Source organism: Salvelinus alpinus, chromosome 34, assembly GCF_045679555.1.
Source record: "Salvelinus alpinus chromosome 34, SLU_Salpinus.1, whole genome shotgun sequence".
In the NCBI taxonomy this organism is placed as follows: domain Eukaryota; kingdom Metazoa; phylum Chordata; class Actinopteri; order Salmoniformes; family Salmonidae; genus Salvelinus; species Salvelinus alpinus.
The window spans coordinates 8450076-8466536 of record NC_092119.1 but is presented as its reverse complement, the minus strand read 5'-3'; the positions used below and the strand labels follow the sequence as shown (position 1 = coordinate 8466536).

General features: G+C 45.9%; 1 protein-coding gene across 2 annotated transcripts in view; it reads right to left on the bottom strand.

Moving 5' to 3' along the window:
• LOC139563699 (gamma-2-syntrophin-like) overlaps positions 1 to 16461 on the bottom strand; it is an 89649-nt gene that overhangs the window by 38429 nt on the left and 34759 nt on the right. For both annotated transcript variants that reach the window (XM_071382563.1, XM_071382564.1), the window contains 4 exons: positions 14841 to 14884; positions 14448 to 14489; positions 13002 to 13089; positions 9614 to 9705 (listed from right to left, as the gene is read on the bottom strand). In XM_071382563.1, coding sequence (XP_071238664.1) covers positions 9614 to 9705; positions 13002 to 13089; positions 14448 to 14489; positions 14841 to 14884 — 266 coding nt within the window. The remainder of the gene's footprint in view (positions 1 to 9613; positions 9706 to 13001; positions 13090 to 14447; positions 14490 to 14840; positions 14885 to 16461) is intronic.

Genomic DNA, 16461 nt, shown 5'->3' with positions numbered 1-16461 from the left:
GTTCTACCTGGAACCAAAAAGGGATCTTCAAAGGGTTCTCCTTTTAAGGACAGCCAAGGAACCCTTTTAGGGTAAAGATAACACCTTTTCTAAGATCGTACCTCCTTTAGTTGCAGAGAGAATCAGGTGAAAAAAGGCCAGTTAACCATGGCTTCCAGTATTTAGTCAACCATGGTTTCCAGTATTTAGTCAACCATGGTTTCCAGTATTTAGTCAACCATGGTTTCCAGTATTTAGTCTACATGGTTTCCAGTATTTAGTCAACCATGGTTTCCAGTATTTAGTCAACCATGGTTCCCAGTATTTAGTCTACATGGTTTCCAGTATTTAGTCTGCATGGTTTCCAGTATTTAGTCTACATGGTTTCCAGTATTTAGTCTACATGGTTTCCAGTATTTAGTCTATATGGTTTCCAGTATTTAGTCTACATGGTTTCCAGTATTTAGTCTACATGGTTTCCAGTATTTAGTCTACATGGTTCCCAGTATTTAGTCTATATGGTTTCCAGTATTTAGTCCACATGGTTTCCAGTATTTAGTCTATATGGTTTCCAGTATTTAGTCGACATGGTTCCCAGTATTTAGTCGACATGGTTCCCAGTATTTAGTCTACATGGTTTCCAGTATTTAGTCCACATGGTTTCCAGTATTTAGTCTACATGGTTTCCAGTATTTAGTCTACATGGTTTTCAGTATTTAGTCCACATGGTTTCCAGTATTTAGTCTACATGGTTCCCAGTATTTAGTCTACATGGGTTCCAGTATTTAGTCTACATGGTTTCCAGTATTAGTCTACATGGTTTTCAGTATTTAGTTAACCATGGTTTCCAGTTCTTAGTCAACCATGGTTTCCAGTATTTAGTCTAAATGGTTTCCAGTATTTAGTCGACATGGTTCCCAGTATTTAGTCTACATGGTTTCCAGTTCTTAGTCAACCATGGTTTCCAGTATTTAGTCTACATGGTTCCCAGTATTTAGTCTACATGGTTTCCAGTATTTAGTCTACATGGTTTCCAGTATTTAGTCTACATGGTTTCCAGTATTTCGTCTACATGGTTTCCAGTATTTAGTCTATATTGTTTCCAGTATTTAGTCTATATGGTTTCCAGTATTTAGTCTACATGGTTTCCAGTATTTAGTCTACATGGTTTCCAGTATTTAGTCTATATGGTTTCCAGTATTTAGTCTAAATGGGTTCCAGTAGTTAGTCTACATGGTTTCCAGTATTAGTCTACATGGTTTTCAGTATTTAGTCTACATGGTTTCCAGTAGTTAGTCTACATGGTTTCCAGTATTAGTCTACATGGTTTCCAGAATTTAGTCTACATGTGTCACGATCGTCTTTGGGTGAGAGATTGGACCAAGGCGCAGCGTGTGGAAAGTACATCTTCTTTTATTCAGAAGAGGGAAAAAACACGAAACGAACACTATACAACTAAACAAACAAAATAACAAACTGACGACCGTGAAGCTATAATAACAAAATGGTGCTGACACTGACCATTACACACTGACATAGACAATTACCCACAAAAAAGCTAAAGCCTATGGTTGCCTTAAATATGGCTCCCAATCAGAGACAACCATAACCAGCTGTCTCTAATTGAGACCCAATTCAGGCAACCATAGACTTTCCTAGACACCTACACTGAACACTAAACCATCTACTCTACTAAACCCCCTAAACCATACAACACCCTAGACAATACAAAAACACACAAACTTCCCCATGTCACACCCTGACCTAACTAAAATAATAATGAAAACAAAGATAACTAAGGCCAGGGTGTGACATAACCCCCCCCTTAAGGTGCGAACTCCGTGCGCACCAGCATAAAGTCTAGAGGAGGGTCTGGGTGGGCGTCTGTCCACGGTGGCGGCTCTGGCACTGGTCGTGGTCCCCACCCCACCATAGTCACTACCCGCTTTCTTAACCCCACTGGAATAAGGGGCAGCACCGGACTAAGTGGCAGCACCGGACTAAGGGGCAGCACCGGGATAAGGGGCAGCACCAGGATAAGGGGCAGCACCAGGATAAGGGGCAGCACCAGGATAAGGGGCAGCACCAGGATAAGGGGCAGCACCAGGATAAGGGGCAGCACCAGGATAAGGGGCAGCACCAGGATAAGGGGCAGCACCAGGATAAGGGGCAGCTCCGGACTGAGGGACGGCAGCTCCGGACTGAGGGACGGCAGCTCCGGACTGAGGGACAGCACCGGACTGAAGGGCAGCACCGGACTGAAGGGCAGCACCGGACTGAATGGCGGATCCTGGCTGGCTGGCTCTGGCGGACCCTGGCTGGCTGGCGGATCCTGGCTGGCTGGCTCTGGCGGATCCTGGCTGGACGGCTCTGGCGGATCCTGGCTGGACGGCTCTGGCGGATCCTGGCTGGACGGCTCTGGCGGATCCTGGCTGGACGGCTCATGGCTGGCTGACGGATCTGGCTGCTCATGGCTGGCTGACGGATCTGGCTGCTCATGGCTGGCTGACGGATCTGGCTGCTCATGGCTGGCTGACGGATCTGGCTGCTCATGGCTGGCTGACGGATCTGGCTGCTCATGGCTGGCTGACGGATCTGGCTGCTCATGGCTGGCTGACGGATCTGGCTGCTCATGGCTGGCTGGCGGATCTGGCTGCTCATGGCTGGCTGGCGGCTCTGGCGGATCCTGTCTGGTTGGCGGCTCTGGCGGATCCTGTCTGGTTGGCGGCTCTGGCGGATCCTGTCTGGTTGGCGGCTCTGGCGGATCCTGTCTGGTTGGCGGCTCTGGAAGATCCTGTCTGGTTGGCGGCTCTGGCGGATCCTGTCTGGTTGGCGGCTCTGGCGGATCCTGTCTGGTTGGCGGCTCTGGCGGATCCTGTCTGGTTGGCGGCTCTGGCGGATCCTGTCTGGTTGGCGGCTCTGGCGGATCCTGTCTGGTTGGCGGCTCTGGAAGATCCTGTCTGGTTGGCGGCTCTGGCAGATCCTGACTGACGAATGGCTCTAGCGGCTCCTGACTGACTAACGGCTCTGACGGCTCGGGACAGACGGGTGGCTCTAATGGCTCGGGACAGACGGATGGCTCAGACGGCACTGGGCAGTAGGATGGCTCAGATGGCGCTGGGGAGACGGATGGCTCAGATGGCGCTGGGGAAACGGATGGCTCAGATGGCGCTGGGGAGACGGATGGCTCAGATGGCGCTGGGGAGACGGATGGCTCAGATGGCGCTGGGGAGACGGATGGCTCAGATGGCGCTGGGGAGACGGATGGCTCAGATGGCGCTGGGCAGACGGATGGCTCAGATGGCACTGGGCAGACGGATGGCTCTGGCCGGATGAGGCGCACTGTAGGCCTGGTGCGTGGTGCCGGAACTGGAGTCACCGGGCTAAGGACACGCACCTTCAGGCTAGTGCGGGGAGAAGGAACAGGGCATACTGGACCCTGGGAGCGCACATTAGGCCTAGTGCGTGGTGCCGGAACTGGTGGTACCGGACTGGGGACACGCATCTCAGGGCTAGTGCGGGGAGCAGCAACAGGACGCACAGGACTCTGGGGACACACAGGAGGCTTGGTGCGTGGTGTAGGCACTGGTGGTAAAGGGCTGGAGACACGCACCATAGGGCTAGTGCGTGGAGGAGGCACAGGGCTCTGAAGACGCACAGGAAGCCTGGTGCGTGGTGTAGGCACTGGTGGTACTGGGCTAGAGCGGGGAGGTGGCGCCGGAAATACCGGACCGTGCAGGCGTACTGGCTCCCTTGAGCACTGAGCCTGTCCAACCTTACCTGGTTGTATGCTCCCCGTCGCCCGACCAGTGCGGGGAGGTGGAATAACCCGCACCGGGCTATGTAGGCGAACCGGGGACACCATGCGTAAGGCTGGTGCCATGTAAGCCGGCCCGAGGAGACGCACTGGTGGCCAGATGCGTTGGGCCGGCTTCATGACATCCGGCTCAACGCTCAATCTAGCCCGGCCGATACGTGGAGCTGGAATGTACCGAACCGGGCTATGCACGCGTACAGGAGACACCATGCGCTCTACTGCGTAACACGGTGTCTGCCCGTACTCTCGCTCTCCACGGTAAGTACAGGGAGTAGGCGCAGGTCTCCTACCTGACTTCGCCACACTCCCTTTAAGGCCCCCCCCCCAAGAAATTTTTGGGTTGTACTCACGGGCTTCCAGCCTTGCTTCCTTGCTGCCTCCTCATATCGCCTCCTCTCGGCTTTCGCTGCCTCCAGCTCTTCACGAGGGAGGCGATATTCTCCCGGTTGTGCCCAAGGTCCCTTTCCATCCAGTATCTCCTCCCATGTCCATGAATCCTGTGTAGGTGGGTCCTGTTGCCGCTTGACACGCCGCTTGGTCCTGGATTGGTGGGTAATTCTGTCACGATCGTCTCTGGGTGAGAGATTGGACCAAGGCGCAGCGTGTGGAAAGTACATCTTCTTTTATTCAGAAGAGGGAAAAAACACGAAACGAACACTATACAACTAAACAAACAAAATAACAAACTGACGACCGTGAAGCTATAATAACAAAATGGTGCTGACACTGACCATTACACTCTGACATAGACAATTACCCACAAAAAAGCTAAAGCCTATGGTTGCCTTAAATATGGCTCCCAATCAGAGACAACCATAACCAGCTGTCTCTAATTGAGACCCAATTCAGGCAACCATAGACTTTCCTAGACACATTTACATTTACATTTAAGTCATTTAGCAGACGCTCTTATCCAGAGCGACTTACAAATTGGAGACACCTACACTGAACACTAAACCATCTACTCTACTAAACCCCCTAAACCATACAACACCCTAGACAATACAAAAACACACAAACTTCCCCATGTCACACCCTGACCTAACTAAAATAATAATGAAAACAAAGATAACTAAGGCCAGGGTGTGACAACATGGTTTCCAGTATTTAGTCTACATGGTTTCCAGTATTTAGTCTACATGGTTTCCAGTATTTAGTCTACATGGTTTCCAGTATTTAGTCTACATGGTTCCCAGTATTTAGTCTACATTGTTTCCAGTATTTAGTCCACATGGTTTCCAGTATTTAGTCTACATGGTTTCCAGTATTTAGTCTACATGGTTTTCAGTATTTAGTCTACATGGTTTTCAGTATTTAGTCCACATGGTTTCCAGTATTTAGTCTACATGGTTCCCAGTATTTAGTCTACATGGGTTCCAGTAGTTAGTCTACATGGTTTCCAGTATTAGTCTACATGGTTTTCAGTATTTAGTTAACCATGGTTTCCAGTTCTTAGTCAACCATGGTTTCCAGTATTTAGTCTATATGGTTTCCAGTATTTAGTCTACATGGTTCCCAGTATTTCGTCTACATGGTTTCCAGTATTTAGTCTACATGGTTTCCAGTATTTAGTCTACATGGTTTCCAGTATTTAGTCTACATGGTTCCCAGTAATTTGTCTACATGGTTTCCAGTATTTAGTCTACATGTTTTCCAGTATTTAGTCTACATGGTTTCCAGTATTTAGTCTACATAGTTTCCAGTATTTAGTCTATATGGTTCCCAGTATTTAGTCTAAATGGTTTCCAGTATTTAGTCTACATGGTTCCCAGTATTTAGTCTACATGGTTCCCAGTATTTAGTCTACATGGTTTCCAGTATTTAGTCTACATGGTTTCCAGTATTTAGTCTACATGGTTTCCAGTATTTAGTCTACATGGTTCCCAGTATTTAGTCTACATGGTTCCCAGTATTTAGTCTACATGGTTTCCAGTATTTAGTCTACATGGTTCCCAGTATTTAGTCTACATGGTTCCCAGTATTTAGTCTACATGGTTTCCAGTATTTAGTCTACATGGTTTCCAGTATTTAGTCTACATGGTTTCCAGTATTTAGTCGACATGGTTCCCAGTATTTAGTCGACATGGTTCCCAGTATTTAGTCTACATGGTTTCCAGTATTTAGTCTACATGGTTCCCAGTATTTAGTGTACATGGTTTCCAGTATTTAGTCTACATGGTTCCCAGGATTTAGTCTACATGGTTCCCAGTATTTAGTCTACATGGTTGAAAGGTTGTTCACTGCTATATTATATTTCTGTAGAAGAAACCAAACAAACTAAAACATGACTGTCATTTCAGTCCTACTTTCTCACTATGAAAAACACTAGGATGCATAATTGATTCTGCATCGAAAAAAAGCACGAATAAAAACAAACGCTTTGAGAATAATAAAACTAAATCGACTCGTGTTAGCCTACTACTCTTGACTGGAGCAGTTTGTCGTAGCTTGAAGCTTTTGCTATTGTATGTTGTTGACCTAGTGAGGGTCTTTTCTGGTGAGAAAACTGGCCAGCTAATTGTGTTTGTCAGCCACCTGCCTTCTCAACCTCAGAATTTAATGTATCTATTATGAAAACTCAGCCAGCTGATCCATTATGAGAACCCAGCCAGCTGATCTATTATGAGAACCCAGCCAGCTGATCCATTATGATAACCCAGCCAGCTGATCCATTGTGAGAACCCAGCCAGCTGATCTATTATGAGAACCCAGCCAGCTGATCTATTATGAGAACCCAGCCAGCTGATCTATTATGAGAACCCAGCCAGCTGATCTATTGTGAGAACCCAGCCAGCTGATCTATTATGAGAACCCAGCCAGCTAATCTATTATGAGAACCCAGCCAGCTGATCTATTATGAGAACCCAGCCAGCTGATCTATTATGAGAACCCAGCCAGCTGATCTATTATGAGAACCCAGCCAGCTAATCTATTATGAGAACCCAGCCAGCTGATCTATTATGAGAACCCAGCCAGCTGATCTATTATGAGAACCCAGCCAGCTGATCTATTATGAGAACCCAGCCAGCTGATCCATGATGTTACATTAAGTCAAACCTGAGTTGTTTACGCATAGGTAAGCATGTGTCAGAGTATGTTCTCCAACAGTTGAAAAGAACACGTGAATGCAATGATAGTGCAGTGAATACAATGATAATATATTTAATGCAGTGAATATACAGTGATACTGCAGCGCATACAGTGACCATGTTGTTAATATAGTGATAATGCAGTGATTATGTAGCGATTATGCAGTGATTATACAGTGATACTGCAGTGAATACAGTGACCAAGTTGTTAATACAGTGATAATGCATCGGTTATGTGGTGATTATGTTGGGATTATACAGTGATATTGCAGTGAATACAGTGACCATGATGTCAATACAGTGATAATGCAGCAATTATGTAGTGATTATGCAGCGAATACAGTGACCATGTTTTTAATACAGTAATAATGCAGTGATTATGTAGTGATTATGCAGTGTGTATACAGTGATATCGCAGTGAATGCAGTGACCATGTTGTCAATACAGTGATAATGCAGAAATTATGTAGTGATTGTGCAGTGATTATGTAGTGATACTGCAGTGAATACAGTGACCATGTTGTTAATACAGTGACAATGAAGTGATTATGCAGTGATTATACAGTGATACTGCAGTGAATACAGTGACCATGTTGTTACTTCAGTGATAACGCAGTGATTATATAGTGGTTGTGCCGTGATAATGCGGCGATAATGCAGCAAATGCAGTGACCATGTTGTTAGTGCAGTGATAATGCAGCGAGTATGCAGTGGGTGTACAGTGAAACTGTGGTGAATGCAGTGACCACGTTGTTAATACAGTGGTTATGCAGTGATTATGCAGCGACACCACCATTAATACAGTAATAATGCAGCGATGATGCAGCGATACCGCAGTGAATACAGTGATAATGCAGTGATAATGCAGTTTGAATACAGTGACAACACCGTTAATACAGTAATAATGCAGCGATGACGCAGCGATACTGCAATGAATACAGTGATACTGCAGTGATAATGCAGTACACGACGCTCAGTGCTCCAGGATGGACATTCTCTAGCTGTTCTGGACGATAACAATAGACTGAACAGACACAGGGCTGGATTTCCTCTGAAAAGGGGCCTTCTGACGTTCTTCCTGCTCATCCTAAATATTTCATGTTCATAGACTATCATGGAATTAAGTATTTTGAGAATTGAATACGCTGCACTCATTCATAATAAAGCTTATGGTCAGCCAGGTGCCAATACTAGAGATTACAAAACACAATTGGAGTGTGCTTTTGGTTTCCATCAGGTGTGAATGTATAGATGGCCTTTGCAAGGAGGTCTATTTGCATGACAGGAAATGTGCAGGCTGGCAAAATATTCTGCAGTGTTTTTTAGACCAGGAACATTCAAATCGCTGTGAAGAATATAGAATGGGAAATCACTCACAATCTAGCTGCAAGACAAGGAACAATTGGCCAGTAAAATATTTTTGTAGCATGTACTAACAGTCTCGGTTTCAATAGTACACTCAGTTTCCCCTATTGCCATTAGATCACAGAGGTTCAAGATGGTGTTCAGGGAGACAGGTCTCATGAGAGTGAGATGTTACTATGAAATGGCATCGCTACAGGATGTAGGCTACCTATCCGCTCTGGGATTCCATATGAGGGGTCACAACAGTATCCTGCCCTCCTAAACTAGTCCCTGTCATATCCACTAATACTACAGAATGTAGGCTACCTATCCGCTCTGGGATTCCATATGAGGGGTCACAACAGTATCCTGCCCTCCTAAACTAGTCCCTGTCATATCCACTAATACTACAGAATGTAGGCTACCTATCCGCTCTGGGATTCCATATGAGGGGTCACAACAGTATCCTGCCCTCCTAAACTAGTCCCTGTCATATCCACTAATACTACAGGATGTAGGCTACCTATCCGCTCTGGGATTCCATATGAGGGGTCACAACAGTATCCTGCCCTCCTAAACTAGTCCCTGTCATATCCACTAATACTACAGGATGTAGGCTACCTATCCGCTCTGGGATTCCATATGAGGGGTCACAACAGTATCCTGCCCTCCTAAACTAGTCCCTGTCATATCCACTAATACTACAGAATGTAGGCTACCTATCCGCTCTGGGATTCCATATGAGGGGTCACAACAGTATCCTGCCCTCCTAAACTAGTCCCTGTCATATCCACTAATACTACAGGATGTAGGCTACCTATCCGCTCTGGGATTCCATATGAGGGGTCACAACAGTATCCTGCCCTCCTAAACTAGTCCCTGTCATATCCACTAATACTACAGGATGTAGGCTACCTATCCGCTCTGGGATTCCATATGAGGGGTCACAACAGTATCCTGCCCTCCTAAACTAGTCCCTGTCATATCCACTAATACTACAGAATCTGGGAGCTGTTACGAACATGGGTTACAGTACTTCAGGGCTGAGGAAGGCAACGTCACTTTGCCGTGCTAAGATCACTCTGATTGTCTTCCATCTACATCATTGGTTCACTGCCAAGTGAGTATGTTTGTAGTAGCAATGCTTTGTTTATTTCAAGAATCGTGCTTTAAAATCTGGCTACGGGGGGACTGTAGGAATACCTGTCAACTTCCATCCTCACCTCCTCCCTCAGTCTAAACCAGATATCAAATCCTCAAACCGGGTATTGGGAACATTCTCAAATTGTCAGTGTGTATTAGTGTGACGTTAATGCATGCTACCGGAATCACAAGCACATTTAAATGGAAGAAAAACTATGCAATTGCATAACGGGTTTACTTACTGTGTTGCTAGAATTCCCATTTAAATGTAAACCACTGTCAAATAGTGGTGAAGAGACTCGGCTACTTTGACCAGCGGGTGCTACAGGAGAGCCTGGAAACCATGAGAGCAAATGTTATATTGTTGAAACATGAATTACTTAAATGTGCTCAGCCTCAGTCTCAGAAGCAGCCTGAGAATCAACCTCAGCCTCAGCCTGAGAATCAGCCTAAGAATCAGCCTTAGGCTCTACCACAGAATCACCTTTATAGGCCAGGTTCATGTACAGTGCATGAACATAATGAGATTTAGTGATATGATGCTGCCACAGTAAACAGAATAAACAGACAGAATATTGAATATATATAGACAGAATATATAAACAGAATATATATATATATATATATCGAATGTATAGATGATAAACATTGTATACAGTATAGAGTCATTATTGTTCCCTCAATCCAAAAGTTTACAAAAAAACACACAAGCAGCGACCAAACACCGTGGCTGACTCTCTGGGCACCTCAGGTATCATAACACCGTGGCTGACTCTCTGGGCACCTCAGGTATCATAACACTGTGGCTGACTCTCTGGGCATCACAGGTATCATAACAGCGTGGCTGACTCTCTGGGCACCACAGGTATCATAACACTGTGGCTGACTCTCTGGGCACCTCAGGTATCATAACAGCGTGGCTGACTCTCTGGGCACCACAGGTATCATAACACTGTGGCTGACTCTCTGGGCACCTCAGGTATCATAACACTGTGGCTGACTCTCTGGGCACCTCAGGTATCATAACACCGTGGCTGACTCTCTGGGCACCACAGGTATCATAACAGCGTGGCTGACTCTCTGGGCACCTCAGGTATCATAACACTGTGGCTGACTCTCTGGGCACCTCAGGTATCATAACACTGTGGCTGACTCTCTGGGCACCTCAGGTATCATAACACCGTGGCTGACTCTCTGGGCACCACAGGTATCATAACAGCGTGGCTGACTCTCTGGGCACCTCAGGCATCATAACACTGTGGCTGACTCTCTGGGCACCTCAGGTATCATAACACTGTGGCTGACTCTCTGGGCACCTCAGGTATCATAACAGCGTGGCTGACTCTCTGGGCACCTCAGGTATCATAACACTGTGGCTGACTCTCTGGGCACCTCAGGTATCATAACACCGTGGCTGACTCTCTGGGCACCTCAGGTATCATAACAGCGTGGCTGACTCTCTGGGCACCACAGGTATCATAACACTGTGGCTGACTCTCTGGGCACCTCAGGTATCATAACACTGTGGCTGACTCTCTGGGCACCTCAGGTATCATAACACCATGGCTGACTCTCTGGGCACCTCAGGTATCATAACACTGTGGCTGACTCTCTGGGCACCTCAGGTATCATAACAGCGTGGCTGACTCTCTGGGCACCTCAGGTATCATAACACCATGGCTGACTCTCTGGGCACCTCAGGTATCATAACACTGTGGCTGACTCTCTGGGCACCTCAGGTATCATAACACTGTGGCTGACTCTCTGGGCACCTCAGGTATCATAACACTGTGGCTGACTCTCTGGGCACCTCAGGTATCATAACACTGTGGCTGACTCTCTGGGCACCTCAGGTATCATAACAGCGTGGCTGACTCTCTGGGCACCACAGGTATCATAACACTGTGGCTGACTCTCTGGGCACCTCAGGTATCATAACACTGTGGCTGACTCTCTGGGCACCTCAGGTATCATAACACTGTGGCTGACTCTCTGGGCACCTCAGGTATCATAACAGCGTGGCTGACTCTCTGGGCACCTCAGGTATCATAACACTGTGGCTGACTCTCTGGGCACCTCAGGTATCATAACACTGTGGCTGACTCTCTGGGCACCTCAGGTATCATAACACCATGGCTGACTCTCTGGGCACCTCAGGTATCATAACACTGTGGCTGACTCTCTGGGCACCTCAGGTATCATAACAGCGTGGCTGACTCTCTGGGCACCTCAGGTATCATAACACCATGGCTGACTCTCTGGGCACCTCAGGTATCATAACACTGTGGCTGACTCTCTGGGCACCTCAGGTATCATAACACTGTGGCTGACTCTCTGGGCACCTCAGGTATCATAACACTGTGGCTGACTCTCTGGGCACCTCAGGTATCATAACACTGTGGCTGACTCTCTGGGCACCTCAGGTATCATAACAGCGTGGCTGACTCTCTGGGCACCACAGGTATCATAACACTGTGGCTGACTCTCTGGGCACCTCAGGTATCATAACACTGTGGCTGACTCTCTGGGCACCTCAGGTATCATAACACTGTGGCTGACTCTCTGGGCACCTCAGGTATCATAACAGCGTGGCTGACTCTCTGGGCACCTCAGGTATCATAACACTGTGGCTGACTCTCTGGGCACCTCAGGTATCATAACACCGTGGCTGACTCTCTGGGCACCTCAGGTATCATAACACTGTGGCTGACTCTCTGGGCACCTCAGGTATCATAACACTATGGCCAGTCAGTAGAGAATCTAAAGGGGGCCTTGTGCTAGTATGTGTCTAGCCTGGGACCCGAACCATGTGGTTCATTAGCATAGCTAAGAATACAACTAGGTCGAATGGAGCTCTTTTTCCACTCTCTCGTCCAACCAATCAGCATAAAGCTTTACTTCTTCATTGTTGACTCATCAAGCCGACAACTTCAAAGGTCCATTTCCAGACTCAATAAGGTTGCTAGGATTCTGGACATCAAAGCTATTGGGTGCCAACCGTTTTTTTTGATCACATGGTCAAAAACAGACCCCAAAAAAACAAAAAGATGACAGCAGCCTGTTGCATGACATTCCCCTTCACTGTGTCTCCTTGCTGTAAGCAGGGAAGCCAATAGAGACAAATGCAGGTGTTTGATGTGACATTAGCTGAGGTACTGAAGCCCTAGCTACTGTTCCAGCCAATCTTCTAAAGAATAAAGCAAACCTCAGTTAGAGGTTAATAAAAATGTATTTTTATTTAACTAGGCAAGTCAGTTAAGAACAAATTCGTATTTACGATGACGGCCTACACCGGTCAAACCTGGACGACGCCGCTGGGCCAATTGTGCGCCGCCCTCTGGGACTCCCAATCTCGGGCGGTTGTGATACAGCCTGGATTTGAACCAGCGTATCTGTAGTGACGCCTCTAGCACTGAGATGCAAGTGCCTTAGACCGCTGAGTCACTCGGGAGCCCAGTAAGACAAAGGAGGCCTCATGAAGAATGGGTTGAGTCAAGAATGGCCAGGCGACAGTCAAACAACTGACGGGCTTCACTTGAGCTTCCCTCTCCATTTTTTGAATGCGTACTTACAGAACAGAATACGACATGAAACATGTAACGTAATGGTAAATCCACTCAGAACTCTTACCCAATGGGAGCTTTAGAAAAGACGGAACTTCCCTGAGGAAACGAACAGTGATGGTGACTTCCTCCCCGGCAGTCCGCAGGAGATGAACCTGCCAGAGGAGAGAGAGAGCGAAAGAAAGAGAGAGAGAAAGGGAGGATAAGAGAGAGAGAGAGAGAGAGGTAGGGAGGATAAGAGAGAGAGAGAGAGAGAGAGGTAGGGAGGATAAGAGAGAGAGAGAGGTAGGGAGGATAAGAGAGAGAGAGAGGTAGGTAGGGAGGATAAGAGAGAGAGAGAGAGAGGTAGGGAGGATAAGAGAGAGAGAGAGGTAGGGAGGATAAGAGAGAGAGAGAGCGAGACATGGAGGATGAGAGAAAGAGAGAGAGAGAGAAGATGACAGCTTGTCATCTCAGATGAATAAAATAGCAAGCCACAAGTACATGTAGCTGTACAGCACTTAAGCACACGCAACGCACCACTTGAGCAAAATACAGAATATGCAATCAGCAGTTAAGCCCTGTCTGAATTGATGTCACTTCAGTAATCACATACAATACCATAACCTCAAATATAGCCATTCATTTGCCTGGTGAGAAGCTAGCAAAATACAAGCCAATAATATAAAGTAATTACCCTCTCAATGTCTGAGATCACACAAACCCATTATCTGATTTCTAGAAGGTATCTGCACTTGATATGGCACAGACAGAGCCAAGTCAAGAAATACGTTTTTTTTTTTAGCAGTAGGCCTACAATTATACAAATGTTCATGCTTATTTTTCAGATTTGTATCCAAATGAAAGCCTTTCCTTTCCAACTACCCTCGGCTTTATTGTCAACAATTAACATATTCTATTTCTTCCCCACAACATCAGTCGTTTGCCCTTGTTGCTATAGCCCGTGACTATTGAGACAGCTTGGCTTTATACGCTTTACATTTTCCCGAAGTGAATTGCTCATGATGTCTCTGACGTTCTGGAGGTGAATAGAAGAGAACAGCTGTTTGGAGCTACGTAGAGAGAGACAAAGAGAGAGAGAGAGAGAGGAGAGACAGAGAGAGAGGGGATAGGAGAGAGAGAGGAGAGGAGAGGAGAGACATAGAGAAAGAGAGAGAGGAGAGACAGAGAGAGAGGGGATAGGAGAGAGAGAGATAGAGAGAGAGAGAGAGGAGAGACAGAGAGAGAGAGAGAGAGAGAGTGAGAAAGAGAGAATCGCTGATAGCTCTCCTAAACTCGGAGACTCAAGTTCTGTGCAGCTTTTGTCTAATGAATATACTCCATATCGATTTGTCACAGTCAGGACGAGAAAACAAGACAAACTAAATGAGTCTCCTGTATGACATGACAGAGCTCCGTTCGCTTGACGAAGCATGTCTCAGCTTTTGGCAATCACAGGGAATGATTTTGCTTTCAAATCTGGGAAAAGAGTACGTGACAATGTCTGTGCAGCAGCTAATTAAATTATACTCACAACTTCTTCATGACTACAATGTTCGACATTAATGCCATTGATCTAAACAGAGTGAAGGAGAAAGTATGAAGCACAGTTAGCAAACAACATCCTATTTTAAAAGTGTCATTGTAAATATGGTTTGGTAATTTTACAACCATGTGTTGAATCTGATGAGAGAACATACAGTACATACATAGAGCAGAAAAGTTAAATTAAATAAATATACACTTTTGTTTATCGGTTGGATCTATGATCAAAATAGCAGTGTCAAATAGCATCTTTTGAAATTACAACTCACACTCCAATGGAAGAGGGCAGCTCAATTAAAATTCAAAAGAGCATATCTCTCTGTCTCTCACCTCTGACCTCAGGCAGCTTTGACAGATAAAAGTAAAGAGCCAGTGTACTAACCTGTAACATAGCGTCCCCAACGAATAGCTTCCCAGTTTGATCTGCTGCAGGCGGCAATCGTTGAGTGTCAAAGGTTAATGAAAACATTTGAAAATAATTACTAATTCCCATTCATGATGGAAATAGCAATCAATGTTCCTGTCTGCTTAATCTCCACTGCCACCATAGAGCTCTCAGATACACAGGAAACCAGGAAATATGGAACTAATAAGTCATTTGCTGTAGCGATTTACAAAACAATGACACTTCTGAACTGGTGAAAAGATTTCCATGGCTCTCTGAAGAAGGATGTTAACTTCCTCTCTGGGTTATTAGAGGCAGGATGTTAACTTCCTCTCTGGGTTATTAGAGGCAGGATGTTAACTTCCTCTCTGGGTTATTAGAGGCAGGATGTTAACTTCCTCTCTGGTTTATTAGAGGCAGGATGTTAACTTCCTCTCTGGTTTATTAGAGGCAGGATGTTAACTTCCTCTCTGGGTTATTAGAGGCAGGATGTTAACTTCCTCTCTGGGTTATTAGAAGCAGGATGTTAACTTCCTCTCTGGGTTATTAGAGGCAGGATGTTAACTTCCTCTCTGGGTTATTAGAGGCAGGATGTTAACTTCCTCTCTGGGTTATTAGAGGCAGGATGTTAACTTCCTCTCTGGGTTATTAGAGGCAGGATGTTAACTTCCTCTCTGGGTTATTAGAGGTAGGATGTTAACTTCCTCTCTGGGTTATTAGAGGCAGGATGTTAACTTCCTCTCTGGGTTATTAGAGGCATGTAGATGTTAACTTTCCTCTCAGCGTTATTAGAGGCAGGATGTTAACTTCCTCTCTGGGTTATTAGAGGTAGGATGTTAACTTCCTCTCTGGTTTATTAGAGGCAGGATGTTAACTTCCTCTCTGGGTTATTAGAGGTAGGATGTTAACTTCCTCTCTGGGTTATTAGAGGCAGGATGTTAACTTCCTCTCTGGGTCATTAGAGGTAGGATGTTAACTTCCTCTCTGGGTTATTAGAGGCAGGATGATAACTTCCTCTCTGGGTTATTAGAGGTAGGATGTTAACTTCCTCTCTGGGTTATTAGAGGCAGGATGTTAACTTCCTCTCTGGGTTATTAGAGGCAGGATGTTAACTTCCTCTCTGGGTTATTAGAGGCAGGATGTTAACTTCCTCTCTGGGTTATTAGAGGCATGATGTTAACTTTCCTCTCTGGGTTATTAGAGGCAGGATGTTAACTTTCCTCTCTGGGTTATTAGAGACAGGATGATAACTTCCTCTCTGGTTTATTAGAGGCAGGATGTTAACTTCCTCTCTAGTTTATTAGAGGCAGGATGTTAACTTTCCTCTCTGGGTTATTAGAGACAGGATGATAACTTCCTCTCTGGGTTATTACAGGCAGGATGTTAACTTCCTCTCTGGTTTATTAGAGGCATGCAGATGTTAACTTTCCTCTCTGGGTTATTAGAGGCAGGATGTTAACTTCCTCTCTGGTTTATTAGAGGCAGGATGTTAACTTTCCTCTCTGGGTTATTAGAGGCAGGATGTTAACTTTCCTCTCTGGGTTATTAGAGGCAGGATGTTAACTTTCCTCTCTGGGTTATTAGAGACAGGATGTTAACTTCCTCTCTGGGTTATTAG